Source organism: Carassius gibelio, chromosome B9 (assembly GCF_023724105.1).
Source record: "Carassius gibelio isolate Cgi1373 ecotype wild population from Czech Republic chromosome B9, carGib1.2-hapl.c, whole genome shotgun sequence".
NCBI classification, from domain to species: domain Eukaryota; kingdom Metazoa; phylum Chordata; class Actinopteri; order Cypriniformes; family Cyprinidae; genus Carassius; species Carassius gibelio.
Window position 1 is genome coordinate 7,516,406 of NC_068404.1, and position 21,530 is coordinate 7,537,935.

Below are 21,530 nucleotides of genomic sequence, written 5' to 3' on the forward strand. Positions count from 1 at the left end.
GCACACACTCAAACATTTGGGTTGTACTATTCTAGAACTGTTGTAAATAAATCTTAAGCACTGATTCCTAATTGTATATACTTTCGGAAGGCCAAACAAATGTTATCTTGCATTTGCATAGAAACACATAGCATCTCAACATGCAACAATAACACTACTGCATTACCTGAAATGCTTTCTTTCTATGCATATACATTTGGGCAGCATTATGCAAATATTTCCATATAGATATGTGTGGGAAATTTTGTTCAGTATTTTTTACAGGTCTCAGTCAGCCTTCTCTTTTAAACAGAATTTTTTTTTTTTTTTTGTTTTTGTTTTTTGTGGGAGACTGTGAGTAACTTTGCAGATATTATACATGTAAAAACAGCTACATAACTCTAAAGAATAAGAAACACATGAAAATGCATCATATGACCCCTTTAAATATATATATTTTAAATAATTGGTTAGGAATCAAATTACAGCGATATGCATATATTTGGCCATTATGTTATTGCTTCAAATCACTGAATAAATGTACAAGCCATCATACCAAAAACTGTGACATTGATGTCAGTCTCAAATGTCCCAACAGTAAATAAGTTGAAGATGCATGTATAGATCCCATCATCCAGAAGCCCAATTCTAAGTAGCTGGATTGATCCATTTTTCTCTGTAAAGTTCCCAATGAATTGTACTCTGTCCCCCAATCCATTTGAGTATTCAGTTTTGGGACCTGGGCGAATGGAAAAGAAGGTCTTCTCTTCAGCATTTTCTTGTGTCTTCTTCTTCCATATAATACGAGTTACATCAGCATTTTGATGAGTCTCAGTCAGCTGACACAACAATGTGGCATTTTCTCCATATACGACTGCTGTATCATGACCAATAACTTTTATACCTTTACAGAAAAAAGCACACAATACAAGAATTAACAAGCATTTTATATGCAGATTTTCAGTTGGACAAGCAGCACTGAGCAGAGCTGTGACAGATACATCTATCTCACTATATGTTCCACAAAAAAGAAAGTCATATAGGATTGGAATGATGTGAGGGTGACTAAATGACAGAATTAATCTTATGAAAAAATCAAATGCTTGTATGCAACCATGTCTTTCAGTGAGCCATAGTCACTCGACTTCCAGCTCATGGTCCTGCTGAAAAAAAAAAAACCTTTAGTAGTCATGAAACCCTAAAACATTTGAGATATATTACATATGTATGTGTATTGCATATGTCTGAAAACAAGGATACAACTAGGGTTTCCAAAAAGGTGGAACATTTTCAGTACATTTCATTTTTTTTGGAAACTTTCCAGGATTTTTGGAATCTTCAAGGTATTTTTGGAAAGTTTGTAGAAAATGTATATAGCCATTTATATATACAGTTATTATTCCATTATAATCATATAGCCTATGTGTGAAAAGAATTTGCCTGCCTAGCAGAAATATACAGACCCTCAGGACTATTTCATCAAGATTTGTTTACTTTTTTCCTAGCTGTCCGATTTTGATCCAACACCACCTAGTTCGTCCAACACAGCCCTGGCGAAGGCTAAGGCAAAAGAAAAAGCACCATACCTGCAGCAACTTCTTCAACTACTTCAGCAAAAATATCTAACATTTTCCAAGAAGGACAGGACCCTGTGCTTGCAGCTCTTTTCAACATCAAAGTTTCAATCAACAAAATAGACACCAGAGTAGCAGCACTAGAGAAGTCTTCACTACTCCCCGTAGAATCTCCAGGTGTTCCCCAGTGTGACATGTCACTGCATCACACACTGGCGATTGCAACTCCTGCACCATCCAGTGGACCCCCATTCATTTCACCTGCAGCAGCTTTGCCAGCAAGTTTGAGACATCAGATCTTAGCAGGTAATGATATTAATTTAGTTAAAAAAACTGCTTTTCTTTTCTGGGGTCATACATAAAAGGATCATTGACTGTGGGGATATATCCGTCGTTCTCAAAGAATGCGACCCTAGACTGTCTAAAAGCCTCTCACTTGTAGAATTCAATGTTGCATTCAAAGTCTTCAGAGACACAATTTGTGAGGTCTATCCAAAAAGAAGATCTGAACTTGATATTTATTTGGCTATTATCTCAGATTTGGCTTTCAATTATGGTGGTTCCCTTTTTTTTTAATACCATAAGTCCTTCACCGCTAAATCAGCAATGCATATTCATCTTTTCAATGTTAAAGGAGATAGATATTAAAACAAATATTTTAAAAAATGCAGTCCTCAGCACAGTCCAATATGATGCCTTTCTGGTCAACCAAATGAATGTCCTGGGTTGGTCCCACCACGCATATGTCTTCACAGATCCAGCCAGTTGTGTACTGGAGAGAAATAAGAAACACCTACCAGTATCTCCAGTGCAATGTTAGCAAGAGCTAACGTAGCCTACTACCACTCTCACTTGTGCACACAAATACCCACAACAAAAAAATATACACTACAACCAAATAAGTCACACCACTACAAAAAAGGAAAACTAAGAGCTATGGCTAGTACACTGGCAATTAGTTCTTAGTCTCTTTTAATTGGGAATTAGATGCCGGAAATGGTCACAATAACATCCATCAAACGATCTTCAAACTGGGGTTGTACTCACAGTATGACTGGGTAGCAGTGCCCACTACCCAGTCTAGTCAATTTCCAGCGTTGCACAAACCCTCCGTCACCATCTCACTCGTCTCCAAAACGGTTGTACAAATGTGGTCGACTCCAAACACACGCCGACTCACTTGTCTCCAAAAGCTGCGTCTGTGATTGCTCTAAGTCTTCACAACACTTCAAATCACCGTTTTCTACACTTGACAGGGCATTGTCTTCCACGTAGTGATACAATCAATGCCCTGTCAAGTGTTGTGTGCCGTTGCTGTCATCTGAGAAGGAACACAAGAGCAGTGATAACTGAACATTTTATGTCTGTGCAGAAAACGGTGATTTGAAGTGTTAGCAGCTGATCTCTCAACCGAAGTTGTTGAGACCCTACTCCAATCCAGAGCTCCCTCTACGAGGAAACTGTACGCCCTGAAGTGGAAACTCTTCATTTAATGGTGCAGAGACCGCCACCTTGACCCTGTTAACTGCCCAGTTGGTACAGTTCTGGAGTTTTTACAAGCCAGGCTCTCTGCGGGGTTATCCCACTCCACCTTAAAGGCGTATGTGGCGGCCATAGCTGCTTTCCATGTCCCTTTCAATGATCAGTCAGTGGGTAGACACCCCCTAGTTACACGTTTCCTCCACGGTGCGCTGAGGCTAAGACCTCCAGTATGGTCCCGTGTTCCCCCCTGGGATTTGGTTGTGGTTCTTTGTAAAGCTCCATTCGAGCCAATACAAGATATCTCAGATAGACATCTGACACTTAAAACTACCCTGCTACTGGCAATCACCTCACTAAAGAGAGTTGGAGATCTCCAGGCCCTTTCGGTGGCCCCTACTTATCTAGACTTTGCCCCTGGTATGGCCAAAGCATTCTTATACCCTCGAGCAGGTTATGTTCCAAAGGTTCCCTCTGTTACACCACAACCTATCGTACTGCAGGCCTTTTGTCCTCCTCCCTTTCGGGAGCCAGACCAAGAGAAGCTAAACTGTATGTGTGCAGTGCCTCCTTTCGGGGCCAAGGCTCACTCTACTCGGGGTATGGCGGCCTCAGCAGGTGTGTCCCTCTTGGACATCTGCAACGCTGCGGGGTGGTCCACACCTTCTACATTTGTCAGATTCTACGATCTTGATATGCGAGCCACTCCAGGCTCTTCTGTTCTCTCGCCTCAGCTGTGCTCTTCGGATACACACTAGGCAGGGATTTGGTAGTCTGGCAGCGTGGGCACATCATTCCCCAAGCGCTTCGATGCAGCTCGAGTTCCTGAAAAGGAACGCCTCAAGGTTACGTATGTAACCCTAGTTCCTTGAAGGAACGAGACGCTGTGTCGCAGAGCCATACTCCCGGCACCCTTGCCGGTACTTGCTTCCCTACTTGAAGCTGAAGCCAGCTGCATGGCACGTGCTTTTATAGCTTCCTGGTCGCTACGTCACCCCGCTCCGTGACGTCACGCCCTTCCGTTGGACAGATTGCACATGATATTCAGAGTATGTCTCGTTAGGGACGTTCCCCAAGCGCTTCGACGCAGTGTCTCGTTGCTTCAAGGAACTAGGGTTACATACGTAACCTTGAGGCGTTTTCCTTTAACACAATCAACATTACCTACACCCAGAGGTAACAACATCTGTTAACACATTCAACAAATATATTCTTCCTCCAGTTAAAATAACCAAATTCTAGGAACAAAATTTACATACACAGTAAATTTTGCAGTGTTAAAATAACTCTTTAAGAGTTCAATATAACACTGGACCCGACAGTATTTGGTCCAACTCAGAATTTGTGATAAAATTACTCTTGCCATAGTGTTCAATTTTAAGTAAAATGAACTCTGTTTGGAGTAAGTAATATAAACTGCTCAACACTGAATAGTGTTACATTTTAACACTAAAATAAATGAACTCTTGTATGGTGTTACCACAATTTAACATGAATGAAAAATTAACACCAAGTAGTGTTAATATTTCTCTTTTGTAGAGTTTATTTACATTTTTATTAGTGAAAAATCCCACTCATCGAGCACAATTTTAAAACCCATTTGGTGTTGCAATAGGTTAAAATAACATCAACATACCATTTTTTTTTTGTTTGTTTATTAAAACATGATCAGGTATGCATAAAAAAAACATTACAATTGCATAAAATGGCAATAGGGCACTATATGCAGTGCAGAATCTGTTGTACCATAATTCATTTAAAGATGAAATGTTTTGAAATAACACAGCTCGTTAACATTCATTACCTTTAAAACTCAGCCTGGATGCAGTCTGACTGTAAATGCACAGTAGTGGTAATCAAAACAGAGTGTTTCCAACAGTGTTCCAGCTTTCACCCTTCATCTTTCACAGCAATAGCCTTGATCTTACAAAACTCTGGCATCTCACATGCTACTTTTATACAGATAATAAAGTCATTTTTTACAACAGTGGTTCCCAACCTTTTTCAACTCACGGCCCACACAACCAAACACATATGTTTCAGTGGCACACTGCAAAAAACTGACCACGCTCTTGTTGGGTTAATAACTTAGCACTCAGAAGCTAGATTGTTAACTGTATTTATTGAATGAACTAGGGCTGTGCGATATGGACAAAAAAACTAACTTAAAAAAAAAAAAAAAAAAACATATCGCGATTTCTTTGATCAATTTTGCTATTTCGATTTTATTAACAATTTTGACGCACACATATATGCTTTACAGTCATAAATGCATTTAGGATAAATTTGAAACATTTCCAAACGAAAACCAATTAGAGCTTTATCAAAAAGTTGTAACGTCTCTAGAACAGACATAAGTCAAACTAATCACTATAGTAAAGGTGTAACAACATTTATAGATTTATATATATATATATATATATATATATATATATATATATATATATATATATATATATATATATATATATTTCTTTTTAGATTTAAACCACCCATAAGGCCCCCCAAAAAAATGACCTTGGGGGTGGGGGGTGGGGGTGGGGGGGTCTCCTGGTTTTTCATTAAAACTAAAATAGAAACAATATTTGACATAGACTTATATTTTTTTTTATCTAAGTATTGCACTGCCGCTCCCATAAAAAGCTACTATTCCTTTTCTGAAGGAATTTACAGACTGCGGGCGCAACATCGCTGTGTGATTGGCTGACAGAGTGATCCTTCCTCATTATTTTACCTCACGATGATGGTAAGATAATATTTATTTGTTTTAAGATTGTTTGGTACACCTAATTTACTGATACTGAATAAGTGTTTATCTTAGAATTGGACAGTCACTTTTCTTATAATCTTGGTCTGTCAACAGTTATTATGATGCTGTTTGTTAGTTGTAAATAAAAAAAAAAGCTAGCATTGCACCCATTCTGAAATAAACAAATAATTTTAAATCTAGTAACCTTAAGGCCGGGTTCTTCATCAAAGCATTTTTCCCCGCAGCTAGCGTATTTTTTCAGTTGCTCTCAATGGGAACGCCGCGTTTTATAAAACACCAGGAGCGTGACACGCGCTGAGCGTTCGGGCATTTTTTTCTTGCGCTGAGAGATGAATAATGTTCAACTTTGGATAAAACACTGCGCTCATCACTGTCATTTTCTAGTCACTGACCAATCAGACTGCAGGAGGGGCGGGCCAAATTCCACACCAATCAACTGTCACAACTGTTATTTTGTTAACGTGTCAACAAGTGCAACAACAAGAAAAATGGAATCAAAACTTATATCGCTGGTTTCTGAGCATCTAGAGCATTTAAGTCAGAAACAAATTATCTACCAAATCAGATACAAGTAACAGTTTAGCGGTTATTCCGTATCGTAGTAACCAAATTGTCTAAACTGAAAAAAACGCAGCCCACAAAAAGCGCTCTCAAGCACTCACAGCTGGGCGTTTTTCAGCAGAGCGCCTTGTGTTTTCAGCTGCCTAAAACCGCTTTGGTGGACACAGGGCCTAACTGTTCAAAAACAGTGTTAAAGGAACACTCTGAATTTTTTGGACTTTAGCTTATTCACAGTATCCCCCAGTGTTAGATAAGTCCATACATACCTTTTTCATTTCTGTGCATTCTGTAAGTGTTATTTGACGCACCCACCGCTAGCCTAGCTTAGCACAAAGACTGGATGTTAATGGATACTGATAGCATAGTAATCTCAATAAGTTACAAAATAATGCAAACATTTTCCTATTTACATGTTGTGATCTGTATAGTCACAGCATGTACAAATAACAAGGCTATATGAGACAGAGACCATGTTTAATCGTATAAATACTGGGAACTATATTCTCACTAGGCGTAGGAGCACAGCTAACGTTACTCGGAGTCGGAGTGTTCCTTTAATTTAATTAAGGACATTATTACTGATGGACATGTTCATCAGGTGAAGGCTTGTTTTTGTGTCAACGATGACAAAGCAAGGTTGCTAACAAATTGTGCGTGAGACACATTGATTATTACGCCAAAGACAAGCATGCAGATCAACTGTTTTTGTTATGAATTGTATCCTATTTTCCGTTATTATGTATAGCCTAATACAACTAGTGTAGTATTAAAGGTTAAATGGAGAAAAGGGTTTTAAATTAAAGGCAAATTAAAGTCATTTTGTGGCCAGAAAAATAATAATTTCCATTTGAAATTCCATTCTCACTCTAATAAATATACATGTATCTAGTCTAGTTGCTCAAAAGAGTATTGCAGGTCCTAATTGCTTATTTATTTTTTAAGTTTTGCATTTGAATAAATATTTAGACATGATGAAAAACTACATTTTCAAATTATACATTTTAAAAAAGATACTTGTATAAGCACACACAAGAGAATATTAATTCATGCAAGAAAATACTGAATTTAACCCAAGAAAAGTAAGTACAGTAGGCCTATTCATGTGAATTGATAGTGAATCAAGAGATTGAAATTGATTAAGGGTCATCAGCATCGTAATCGTATTAAATTCTTTCTATTTCTTCCCTCTTAGAAACACTATTGTGACAAAACATATATTTAATGTAGTCTCTCATTCACTCCTATAGAAGTTTACCCAACTATGTCAACTTCCGCTTGAAAATATGAAAGGGTTATATAACTTTAATGAAAAAAAAAATGCCTACATGTGCACTTAAAAGTATATAAATTTTAATTTAATTTTACATATAGTAAATACTGCTGCAAAAACATGTTCTGAAACACAAAGTAAATGAAATTCACAACTAAATTAAATTATATTATTATATAAAATAAATACAAATATATATTAGTTTTTTTGTTGTTGTTGTTGTTTTTTTGGGTGGGGTGGGGATTCCCCAAGAGCTTTGACACAATTTGAACACTGGTTTCACACGTAGGCCTACTCCGTCTGCAGTGTGTTTACAGTATGTGTGAGCGGTGCAGAAGCAGTAGAGAGAGCGCGTAATTGTAACGCGGAAGCACATTAAAATAATGCACAAGTGCAAATCTCTCTGTTCGCACGCAGATTTCCTTTGCTCTGTCACAAAACCAGATGTGCTTGCTCAGATACACGCTGATCTCGCCCGCAGAGAGTGCAAGCACTTAAAACGTGTCTCCTCTCACTCAAACTGCGTCCTGTGCACTCACAACTCTCTCTATGCTCATGTGCTGGATATTAATTATTTTCGCACGTTTTTATTTCCAGCCTTTTACCGCGTGTGCTGTGAACGCTCTGATCTGTTAACATGGGCTCGGAAAAAAGGCGCATCACAGACAGTGTTTGAACATGGAGTTAGCCATATGTCCAGTCTGTTCTGTTCCAGCGCTTGGCGCAATACATTCTGATTGGATCAGATAGCATACTGCGGGAGGTCAGGGCCACGGAAAATCATGCTATAAAGCGATTTAGAAATCATTTTTTGTTATTTAATTATATATATATATATATATTAAATATATTATTATTTATTTTATTAGTAATTGGCGGCCCACCTGAAATACCACAGGTTGAAAACCACTGCTTTACAGAATAGGCATGTTCTGATATGTCCACTCCTAATTTGGAAGCCATCTCTATGCCACCTTTAAGTCCACAGAGTTCCACCACCTTCCCTGGACCATGAGTCAATAGCCCCTTTCACACTGCTCGTCAGACCCGGAAAATTGCCAGAACATTGCCGGGTTGCCTTCTGTGTGATCCTGGGCCTGACTGTGAATCTAAAATCTATTGCCTCCATAGATGAAACAAAACCACTTATAGCATACTGACTTAACCCAGCAACTTTTCAGCAAAATTATTCTGAGTCACCAGTAGGAGAGTCAGATGCTAGCAGTAGTTCTTCCAAAATCACTGGTGCTTGGAAGCTTTTTGCACTGCTGAATCACTTTTTTTCTTGAATTCAGTGGTCCACTTCTCCAATAGCTTGCCTGAAACTCCTTCTTCCAAACATCGGAACAAAGTCTTGCTCAATCTAAATGGGTTTAATAATAAACTTATATTTAGACATCAGTACATGTTGTTGTATTGTTAAATTGTTAAAATTATGAAACACTTTACCAAGCTTTTAATGTCTTTGAATGGAGGAAAGACAATATATCACTTGACTGCATGGGCTCAAGAACCATGTTGCGGCGATAATGAAATGTCCATTTCCTTTTCTACTTGATGGTTTCTTTATCAGAAGAATGGCTCAATGAATGTAATTACTTCCTCGCATTCATCCTCACCCAAGAAGGTCTCTGGATGAAACTCTGACCATCCACCGGACCCCCCTGCAGCAGACGTTCCTTGTTCTGATGAACAACAAAACAATTTAAAACAACAATAAAACACAGAACAATAAACCTTGAAAAAGGGAACTTAGTAGCCATCTTTCTGCCATCTTTCACAGAACTCCTGTGAAAGATGGCAGAATGAGCTTTACAGTATAAAAAACTAAAAAGGTAGGAGATTTCAGAATTTCATCCCGTACCTTCAAATGATGCATGTCGTTCTTTAGCCTCTTTGTTAGGGATGGGTGATACCACTTATTTTGTTTTCGATACAATACGATACTTTTAATGGGCAGTAAATTTAATTAGTTTATACTTCATCAACGGTTCGCCCAGCGAATGTTAAAATCAGTATATCTTTACAATTCTGTTTATATTACTTCACTGACAATGAGAATACAAACATAATGATAATTTATAAGCTATGAGCTAGGTAGCACAGGATCTGGGCAAAGTTTAATCTTAAAATACACCACACAAGACAATACTTCTTTATAAATAAAACAAGAATTTATTGAGCTACTCTATTACATGGATCTAATACCTAATGGACACACACATACATACAAACATATTCCAATTCCATGGCTACTGTCTTTGTCCATTTCTGGTCTCCGATCGATCCAATTGCTTTTCCAAAGCTGTGAGCTTCTTCCCTTTTAGTTGGAGAGCTGTGTGGAGAGATTCTCTAAGAGTATACGAGACAAGAGGAGCAAAGCAGGAAGGTAAGGGAGAGGAGAGGGAAAGAAAATGCGACCGCCTTCATTGAGAGCCAGAAGAGGATTGCACTTAATTATTATGCTCTTCATAATAGCACCAAAATAACAAAAAAATTACAGCTATGCTCCGTCACATTGTGTTCACCAGGCATTTTCCCTGTGTGTTTGCAATGACGTAAGGTGACTGCAAACGCACCAGGATTCGAGTTCACACTATTGAGTGTGAAAGCAGACCAGCGCTGGAACAATCACGCTTGGGCTCGGACCGCAGCAAACGAGCCCAGTGTAAAAGCCCTCTTAAATTACATTTGAAAAGATTTTTAAAGGCAAGTCAGGTTTGTGATCATTGATTATACAAGGTAATGATTTTTGAAGATGTTTTTATACTTCTTGTATTCTATTATGATTCATTTGTATGGTATTTTTATTGAGAATTTGGTTTACTCCTGCCCAGGGACTGCAGATGAAATTTAGCTCTAATTTCCAATAAGCATATCAAACACACATAAGGCATAGCATTTGTTATTTCTGAATATAATTAACCCTTTAGATTTCTCAATGATTGTCTTTTGAGATTGTTTATTGAAAAGTTCAGTCAGTAGAAAGATTCACAAGCAAGCAAGAAGCTGAGTCATGGGACAGGCTGTATGGATCCTTTGTTTCTAATCATCTGTATGGACTACCTCATGATTCGTTTTTCTGATGAGCGGGGGTATTTGGAACAAACGTCCTCTGTTGTGGAATCACATTATCACTTCTCTTAATACTGACATTGGGTTTTAGCAATTTTTTTCCTTGACAGGATACAGGTCCACACAGTCTAAGCATTGTTCCCCTTTAGCTAATCATTAATGGTGTAGCCATTTGTGCAGTAGCCTATATTCGTGTGTTTGTTCACCAAGGTCCTACAAGTTTTAGGCTATTGCATGCATTAAAACGCAACCTTTTTATTTGGAGAGTGTATGATTTATATTAACAGTACAGAACAGAACGTGAGCAATATTAACTTTTTAACATTCAAATTTAATAAATGTACTTCACAAACTAGGGTACAATTTCAACATGTTTATTGTGAAATAACTCAAACATGTATGTTTTTTCTACATTGTTCTGGGCTGCTATTCCCAAATACCTTCAATGTTTTCTTATTTTAGGCTACTCTTGGGAAATGCAGCTCTATTAAAATGCACTGTCAGAATTGAGTAAACGTTCTGAGTAACTGATTGATTCTGCAACATCTGCGTGTGTTCAGATTGAGCATCAACCTCCCGTTCTATCTAGTGAGGCCAATATATAAGGAAGCGACTAAAACTGCAATTCATCGACTGGCCGCTTGAGGCTGGCTGCAAAAGGGAGTCAGTTCCATAGACTCCCCAGGTTAAAATGCCCAACTTTACAGCAAAAAAAAACATGTTTACAGCCTGGTGCAAAAAATTATTTTGGTCTAAATAGCTAATTTTGCCCTTCATGACAACTGTGAGGGGGGTGAATTTTTTTTAATAATTCATCCGTTTAAATTATATTAAGACTTAAAGTTCTGCATAATTAAGTGCGTGGTCACTTGAGTGACAGGGGGATTGCCGCTGCTGACACTGTCGTCGCACTAGGTGGGCGTGGCTTCAGCAAGTAGCTCCTGCCTTTTTGCCCATTTTTGATGGTCCGGGAGAGTCGCACGGTGACGCGCTGCCAAGATGGCGACGGCCTGCTCTGCACACTTTGAGCTTCAAAAACACTCTTCAGGAGTCTACGGATGACATCACGGACACTACGTCCATGTTTTTATACAGTCTATGGTTCAGATAGAGTCTATGGTTCAGATGAGCAGGAAAATCCCTCCCACACAATTATTTGCTAAAATAGGTTATTCATCCAATTTAATGCATATTGTATGCATTATTTTTGTTAAATCACTTTTGAATAAAAACACCTTAGTATCGATATTTTCAATTGAGTATCGATACTTTCAATAATCCCATCAGTATCTATATATTTTAAAGAATTATAATTCAAGCTGACACTTACACAACCATTTTTGGAAAAGGGGTCACTGATTTAAGGGAGAACAGACACTATTCCTCTGGCATATTTTTCTTTCACCTGCCTTGTTGGTAATGTAATGCTGTAAAAAGAATTTTAGTGTCATTAAAAGGACATATATATATATATATATATATATATATATATATATATATATATATATATATATAGCAGAATCCTGTTTGCAGTCTGGTTGCAGATATATTTTTATGCAAATTATTATTAATTAGTAGTATTACATATATTTCTAGTAATGGAGTAATGAAATAAATACAAACCTGCACCATGCTTTATGGTAAGAATTCCAACTGAGGAATCTCTGACTACATCCTCAAGAACATCATCCTCCACCTCAGTCCCTGACTCTTCAAAAACGTTAATTTTCTCAGGTACAGCTGGGATACCAAACTTAAAAAATGTAAAAAAAAAGTATGCAATTTTATGAGAAAGGATATATCACTTAAAAGGTTAGTTCACCCAAAAATGTAAATAAGACTATAAATTACTCACCCTTAAGACATCCTAGGTATATGACTTTCTTCTTTCAGACGAATCAAGTCGGATTTACATAAAAAATTGATCTTTCAAGCTGTTTAATGCATTCAGTGAGTGTTGCAGTGCATCAGTCCAAAAGAATTTAAATAAAAAGCACCCATCCTTAATAAAAAAGTGTCTCCGGGGGGTGAAAAAAGGCCTCCTGTAGCAAATCGATGTGTTTCTGTAAGAAAGATATCCATACTGAAATTGTAATAATCACTTTAATGCAACCTATGCAGTAATACTAGTACATTTATTCACATAAAAAATGTAAACCGTGTTTTAGTACGTTACTTAAAAAATTTTACCTGTCAGGGGGAGCTAAAAGAAAATGGAGAAAAGAAAACTCCTGTCCTGTTCAGATCTTTGCAGGGGGTGGACTGAGGGGTGGAGCTTAACAGAGTCAAGTTAATGACGCAGAATTTAACTCATTTAAACTTATTTTAAATATTTTTTACCTCTACATAGTAAATGTAGAATAACACTGCCATTTTTTTCTGTTTAGAGTTACATACACCATGGAAAAAACATGCAACAATGTCCATAAACACCTCTCACTTTAAATGTTTTTATCAATCAATTCTTAGTAAAATGTATAATATTATTGGTAAAGAAATCATGTCCAAATTATACTCTGCAAGAGGGGGAAAATTTGTACCAAGTGACCATGTAGATTTATGTATTTGGAGGGGAAACATAGTAATACCCCATGCTAAAACAGTGTCTAATTGGTCAAGACACCTGCCAGCTGATCTGTAAATCATGAGGAGAAATTAATCCAGTCCTATCACACTCTTATTCTCTTTCTTTTTCTTTTCTGTTGAGAGTTTTGTGTTCTGAGTTAAGTTTTGCCACAACGCAGTGTCTCCGAGTCCAACCTCGCATCTGTGTACACCTCAAAACTTCAACTCTGTATCTTCATCCAACACCCAACCATTGGCTTCCCAAAATTTCACTTCAAAAGACTACTGGACTTTCAATCAATCATCAAACTTGGGAAACCCCTTTTCTGCAATGACAGCAACAAGGGAATCCCCCAAACAAGCAGTTCAAGTTCCTCCAGATTCTAACTGAGCTGGTGCATTTAATTTGCATTGTTCTTAATTAAATGATTGATGGTTGTTCAGGTCTAAGCAATTGCATATATTGCTATAAACTTGGGACTTCACATTTTCACTCTCTTTAATCTCATTCTTTCCTCATTTCTTTATTCCTGCAACTTGTGAATGTGTGAGTGTGTATGTCCATGTGTTAGATTAGTTTATATTGTCTTAGATTTATCTAATAAAGTATTATTTATATTGAAAATAGAAGTATCTTTTGTATTGTGCTTGAAATTGAAAATTAACATTTAATTCATTATTTTGTCAACTTTGTTGAGTGAAATGAAACATGAATGAAGTCCCACATGTTTGATTACACATGTGTTTGAAAGTTTTTGACTCTATTCACCAGAGTTTTTGTGGTTATCTAACTGATTTGAAAATATGAATTTGGGGCTTCATAATGGGTGTACTGTGGGATGCTATCATGAAGGAGGATACTTTTCTTTAACATAAATCCACAGTATGCTGAATTTAGTGTTATTCACCATCCTTGCCAAAGTCATCCATCACTAGAGATATCCCCAGCTTTTGTTTCTGAAAGATTAGTTCACATTTAAAATATTTAACATAAAAACCACCATAAAAATGTAATATTATAATTACAAAGGTGAATATTGAAGAGAAGAAGTTATGACTTTCTTCAAATTTCAGACTGTCTTCAAATTTCCCTCCAAAAAAAGGAAAATACATAATGTGATGTTAAACATGTGGCTTTGGAATAAATCATTGTTGATTTTTAGAGGGTTTTATAGGGAGTAACACAGCTGAAACTGATTTCTCGGACATTAAAAAATCAATGTTTTAATGTAGATGCATGAGTAAAAAAATTTTTTAAAACACCTCTCATAATTTAGCAAATACAAGACAAGACAAATAACCCAACTGAAGATTCAAAAACAAGCCCAATATTTTTTGATGATTTATTATCGTCAATATGATTTATTATCAATTATTTATTACCAATAAATGTGCCTATAACATACTAAACTTCTCTTCTATCTAAAAAGTAAAAAGTTATTTTACAAAAATTTAATTGTAAATTTAATCAGTTCTTCACTGGCCAGATGAAACCAGCATGGCGTAATTTAATTCCAGGCTGCAGCACAGTTCAGATTGAGCAAAGGCAGCTGGTTCTTGTGACCTTGTCCCAGTGACCTTCTTGCTGATGAGATTTTCACAGGGGATCTGTCTCTGGGGCTCATCTAGTTCACATGGTCTCCGCTGACATTCAGGGCTGTAGAGGTGTTGATCCACCATCTGATCTAGATATGGACTGGATCTGGGTGACTGCAGTGACCTCGGAATAAGAAAGAAACAGTCTAATATTAGCATATATGCCAATGAGATCAATAAAGCACATTATAATAATAGTAAAAACTGTAAAACCGTAGTTGCAGTGGAGCAGTCAGGTCATGTGCCAGTGGTTTGATGTCTTGGAAGCATTGACTGGCCACCATCTGAAAACTTGCAATGATGACAAAGCACCAATAAAACATTTGGCCACTTCCTTATAGAGAAAGAAAAGCACAATTTACCTAGAAAAAAAAGAAATTACTTTAAATTAAATTTGTGATTTTTGGAATACACAGACATACACAAAAAACATTTATTAATCCATCAAACAGCACAGGGAGCATTGATATTTACTGTTCATTTGTTGCAAGGATTTGTAACTGTACATTTAACATTATAGGGCTACCCTAAACAACATAAAAATTATATAACAATCCTGCCCTTTGTTGATAAAGACTAGTGGTAACGTTGTACGAACTGAATGATCCATTGTCCCAGTGTTTACTGAGCCAAGGTCTTTCCCTGACCCAGTGCACAAACTTGTGTGCACAACATACTTACTATCTAGGAAACTGTCTGAGACACAACCTACATTGATAATGGGCTTCCGTGAAAGGATTCAATTTATTTTCAGTCATTTTCATCGAACGACGAACTCCCCTTCCGAAGCGACATTCACAAGAACTTTGGAAAAGTTATAAATACACAATTTGGAAATCCCCCCAGTATTTTATAAGTGGTTTGAACACAGATGTGTGGCTGCAGTGAGTGAAAACAACCAGTCTATAATGGTTAAAATCTACTCACTAATTGTTTTATAATCCCAATAATTCATAAACAGTCTCTTCACACTAGCAGATCTAGGTTTCTCACTACTATGGGGACATAGTTGGTGAAAGTCCCTCATTTGTTATGCTATCTGCCCTATTAACATAAACACAGCCCTGAGTGAGAAGCAGCTGTCCACTATTACTGTTCTCTTGCTTTAGCTGCTGGAGGTGCAATGTAGAGGTCTTAACAGTGCACCCGAGATCCATCGACCCGTGACCCGTACGGGTTCGGGCCTATATTTTAAATGATCAGTCGGGTCCGGGTCGGGTCTGAATCTATTACTTTGGGTGTCTGTTTAACATTGTGTGTAATACTCATGCAATCAGAGTCATCAGTGTTTTTTGGAACTTTCAACTTGTAAAAATAGGAAAAGAAATGTGTGAGCCAAAAAAAAAAAAAAAGCGATCTCTCTCTCTCTCTCTTCAGTTAGAAGCAGAGCGCACAGACTTGGTAATAATGCTTGCAGACTTGACACACTCATATTTAATATATTTCAAGTCAGCAACAAAATCTCAGTGGACTTTCACATGAATGTTTTTTCTATGATGCTCAAATGGTGTTAAAAAACATATTTTAGCTTGATCCAGCTAGCACGCATGTGCAGTCTCAAGCACGTGTCATGTTTCTATGGCAACCAGTGAGGAACAAACCGCGCTTTACATTTTCTCCCATTTTTATAATAATATAAATGAACCATTTAATCTTAACATTGTAGTGGTCAGACTCGACGCAGAGCAGAGAGCACAGAGATGATAGCAAATAAATAACGTCAGCGCCCATTGGCACTGAACGAGCAATCATTATTGTAGTTCAAAAGGGCAGACAGTAAAGTTATCAAGCGACTTAACTCGAGTCAGAATTTACATTTACACAGTTGCATTTGTCATCCATTATCGTGACATCAAGTGGACTTTTGAAGATTAAGGGATTAAGTTTGGACTTGGAATAACAAGAGGAATAACATGGATAACTTTCTTGTCAGAGGATTATAATGCATCACGGGCAGTCAGGTACAATGAAGAGAGACTATGGCTCCTTAAATTAGGTAATACAAAAAGTTGTATTTTTCGCAACAGGTTAATGACTTGAAATGACAATTTAGGTAATATGTGACAATCGGGTCCATTCAGGTCTGTGTCTTCCCGGCGGGTTCGGGTCTAGTTTTCAAATAATAGACGGCTCCAGGTCGGGTCTGGGTATGCATTTCTCGGATCTACACAGGTCAGGGTCTAGCTTTTGAAATAACAGAAGGGTCCGGGTCTGTTCGGTGTAGTACATTATTGGTCTCTTTCATTTTCAGATATATATTTCAAATGTTTAATTCTTTAAACTTTGATGATTATTACTTAAGAAATGGAGACCAAATATAACTTTTAATTAATTATGAAATAATTAATTAATAATTTATATATAGTTTTCATATTTGCCATAACATTACTACATTATATTCTTTGGGTTTAATGCATTTGCAGACAATGTAATTACATGTAACTATCACATTACTGTATATGCGCTGTTTTAAAGAAGATTGCCATTAAAGATGGGAAATCAAAAATCACACAGATGGGAAATCAAAAATTACCTGTATTACAGTGTATGATGTAGCTGTCCATCAGTGTAAACAATGTGCAAAGTAATTAAACCAAAAAGTACGCGATTTATAAAGTTATTGGCTTCTAAAGTAAGGAGTCGACTCTGAATCGCTGAAACTAGTCGTTATAGATTTCGTTATAGATTTTGTTTATAGATTTTGCCCATCTCTATGTATGTCACTAGAACATTTTGCATAATAATCTCCGCCTACCATCTTGGGAGAAACAAATCTCTGACCTGCCCCACCCCCACACACAGACGCTCTGGTTGCTGTGATATCATCATGTCGAGGAGACAGTGTGTTTTTAATTGTAAAGGCAAGTTTGTTTTGTTTTCACTGCCAAAGAATGAAGATCAGAAGAACCAATGGCTTAAATTAATAGCCTACCTTTTGTTGTGTTCACAACATTTCACTGATGACTGCTTTTCTAATCTCGGTGAGTTCAAGTCGGGATTTTCAAAGCGTTAGGCCATAAAAGAGGGTTCATTACCAACTTTATTTGGACCAACAAGCATCTCTGAATCACAACCTGTGAGTATGATTATATGGTTATGTGTTTGTTTTCTCCCGAGCATTTTATCAGTATGTGTGCTGTCTGCAGCCTTTGTCTGCGCTGATCTTCATTTACAAACACATCATTAAAATGAAGTGTAACTCCGTGAATACTCAACGAAGATACATGAGAGAGATATCTATAGAAAGCTTGACATGTCTACTTTAAAACTAAACAAGTGCTGCCGAAAATATTCTGTGATAAAGTAATCCATATGAAAACAACGCGATGTCCGTTTTTCATGTCTCCCTTCATTATCTCTAATGTGACCACGCCCCCGCGCTGAACGCGCTATTCAGATTCAAACTGAAGCGCGCGGCTTGAATACACCCACACAGAAGAAAAAGCAGCGAGACTGTTCAAGTTTTTTATTTTACTGTTTGCTTCGCGATGAGAGGAATAAGACATAATTCACCCCAAAAAGATGCTAACGCATTGTTTACCATGAAGTTGTGTGCGGAACAACCAATCAAAACTGACTATGTTAGTTGACCAATCAGAACACAGTATGCTACCGAAAGGTGGGGTTTAAGGAAACTGAATCTTTTGAACAGCTTTGCGCGAACCGTTTGGGGATTTCTGAGAATTGAGGTAATTTTAAAATGATATTTTGACAAAATGACAATGTTTTTTAACCTTGGATGGATTTAAACCTGTTGTACAGGACTTACAAACAGTGATAGGAAGCTTAGAATTTTCATCTTACTGGCTCTTTAAATGTATAGCTACTATCAAGTTGATTTTCAAGGAAAATATATATATATCAATCCAAGTACACAATATGCCTATATGACCACATACATTTTAAGAATCACATGCTTTTTTTGTGTGTTTAGATAAATTGTTTAGAAGGGTTTGACCAAACTGTTTAAAACTAGGTTATTTACAAATCATCCAAACACCTGATTAATTTCTAATAGCATTGAATTGTAAAGAAATTACAGCTTCATTTTTGAAATCTGATTGGTTGATAACTTTTGACCACGTTTAATTCAGGTGCTAAAATAATTAATATCTACAGGGCATGAGCCCAGAGAGATTTGAGTGTACAGAGGAAACAGTTTGAGCGAGAGGAGAGACACGTTTTAAGTGTTTTCGGGTGAGAGCAGCATATATCTAGTGAACTTGACTACACTTAACTTAAATATACACCTTTCTTCAGAAATATAACTTAAAAAACACTTCTAAATATCCACTCAAAAACATTAAATATGTTGTATGATTTTGTCAATAAATCTTGTCTAAAAAGTAACATTTATGTAGTGCACCTTACCTGATGTGTGAACTTGAGAAGATGGCGCTGCTGTTTATCCCACAAAGTCACTCAGGCTCGTTCACGTGCAGAATGATCTCAGAAATGCAATTGCAATTCACGTCTCGCATACTTTATTGCCCATTTTAAATTGGAATCATGGCAGAATATTCTGTGATGTTCACTAAATGTCTGAAGTGATTAGAGAAGCGTAAGAAACATGCAGAGGACTATTACTGATAACTGAAATAGTAACTGAAATACATGATCAACTGGCTGAGTTCAAGCTATAGTGTGTTTATTTTGTCTGGCAGGTATATCAATGCCACCTAGTTTTTAAAAACGGAAAAAGGGAAAGCAATGTGGTCCTGAGTGCGATAGAAGATGCACATATGTTTTAATTGTGTATCGTTGTTTATGTATCATGTCCTCCGCCACAACAATGATCACTTGAAGGAAACCCAATGGATTCATTTAATATTAGTACATTTATTCTAAGAAAATGCAAGCAGCTCTTAATATTAAATATAAACCAGCTATTTTTTCCTCTGGTCACTTGTATTTGTTGTCATTGTACCCTACTTAGCATGTCCCTAAACATGTCCCTTGTTATTCTCCTTGTAATTTACCTATAGCGCCTAATGAAATGGAAGTCTCACCTATAGGCTTACTTCCACGTTGAGGAAAAAGGTGGATTGGCTGGATTTGTTTTTGTTAGTTAAGTCAATGATTTATAAGCGTCTTGAAAAATGGGGAAATGGGTTATGTCCTCATAAGTCCCCCTCTCTTTGTTACATGTGTCATACCCATGTCATTATACAAAGTTGTGTGCTCATATGTCACAAAAACCAGAGCACACACAAACACCCACACACAATAGAAAATATAAAGCATCATTGAAGGCTAATGTTCGCAAAGCGTTTTTTCTATAGCCTACTGCATATTTAATCAAAGAAAATTTCACAATATCAATAGCACTTTTAACACCTTTACGAACAACAGACTAAGCATTTAAAGCAGCGAAATTCGCTCGTGCTCGCATCAGGGACACTGTGGCATCCGTTTTCATGTAAACCAGCCTACTCACCTGCTATTTGAACGAAGACTGAGGAAAAGAGAATTAGCCCATGCAGCGGTGTCACGGAAAGAAGCATCTTGTTCAGTTTAATCTATCAGTTTAATCCATCCATACAATTTCCGTACAGTAATGAAGATGGACGCAGAGAACACTGCATCTGACCGTCACGTTAGCTGCTGAGGGCGGCACAGCCACAGAGCCTTTGTTCTTAACAGAGTAGATCCATTTTACGGCTTTTAAGGGATAATTTGCTTTTATTACACACGATAAGTCATGCTTTATGCCTGTATGCGTTTTATAATTATATATTAATAATTTTTTAAATATTAATCTTGTGTAATTAATGTGGATAATTATTAATTTCACTGTATTATGCGAGTTATTTCCTGTTTGTGATTTTAAAAATAATGTTAGAAACTTCTGGGCATTTAATATGAAATATACTTTAATCGCAAGATTCAAAATAAATGATTATTTCAAAGTCATGAACATGGGCATCATATATTTTTCTATATGAAAACTAAAACATTTCAATAAAACACATAAACAAACAGCAGCATTATTTTAAAAGTAACTATCGAAATGTACACAATAATTAAAGTGAAGTTTATAATTCACTATTAGCTACACGGCTTAGGCTACTTACAATAAACTTAAATGAGGGTATGCTGCCATGCACTGGACAGTATTAGTAATGGTAATGCTTCCAGATTCATTGAGGGCTGTTGTACATGGAGGATACATCCCCATGCATCCTTCAAATTCAGCTGAATGAAGGATGCAAAACGAAGGCTGCCTTCCAAGGATCCTTCACATCGAGATGGCCTTCAGTGAAGTTTGATGATGCGGCAGGCAAGATTTGCTGCCTTCGTAAGATGCAGCCTTCCATTTGAGAAGCACCCATCGACAAACAGTCAATCTGCACATCTAGTCAGAAACCAATCACATCATTTGGAGGGATGTATTCTAACCCCTGATTTCCACTTTACGGCTCCGTGGCTACCGGAGCTGATCACGGCCACTCTAGTCAATAATAGCTGATAATAGTCAATGTTTCCACTGTCGGTCCAATGCGAGCCAGTGCTTCAAACCACCCGGTGTTCTGAAATTTTCGGTTACTGAAGATATTTGGTGTGTCATTGGGCGGAGCATACATGAATAATCACGAGTTTCCTGTTTCGAGTTAAAGTGACCCTGAAAATATCTAATAATTTATTTTACTGTCTATGGAAA

At 37.1% G+C, this 21,530-nt stretch overlaps 1 protein-coding gene and 1 long non-coding RNA gene across 7 annotated transcripts in view; both read right to left on the reverse strand.

The window, feature by feature from the left end:
- The window catches only part of LOC127964746 (nectin-1), a 41,639-nt gene extending 21,033 nt beyond the window's left edge, over positions 1 to 20,606 (reverse strand). Inside the window, exons 1-2 of one of the 3 annotated variants that reach the window (XR_008155130.1) lie at positions 20,307 to 20,605; positions 536 to 883 (exon numbers count right to left, since the gene is read on the reverse strand). Coding sequence is in view for 2 of the 3 variants with exons in the window: in XM_052565063.1 (XP_052421023.1) it covers positions 536 to 883; positions 20,307 to 20,373 (415 nt within the window). In the remaining variant the exon portion in view is untranslated. Of the gene's footprint in view, positions 1 to 535; positions 884 to 20,306 lie in introns of all 3 variants that reach the window. The other 2 variants (XM_052565063.1, XM_052565064.1) reach the window with 2 other exon arrangements.
- On the reverse strand, positions 5,518 to 14,329 carry LOC127964747 (uncharacterized). 4 transcript variants are annotated; one of them, XR_008155132.1, is made up of 6 exons: positions 12,899 to 14,329; positions 12,564 to 12,771; positions 12,332 to 12,461; positions 9,861 to 12,135; positions 9,083 to 9,318; positions 5,518 to 8,996 (listed from the first exon to the last, which is right to left on the reverse strand). It is a non-coding gene; the product is annotated as an uncharacterized LOC127964747 (long non-coding RNA). The 4 variants fall into 4 exon arrangements; XR_008155133.1 differs by having other exon boundaries at positions 9,861 to 9,985; positions 12,039 to 12,135; positions 12,564 to 14,329; XR_008155134.1 differs by having other exon boundaries at positions 12,039 to 12,135; positions 12,564 to 14,329.
- Positions 20,607 to 21,530: the final 924 nt, after the last annotated feature.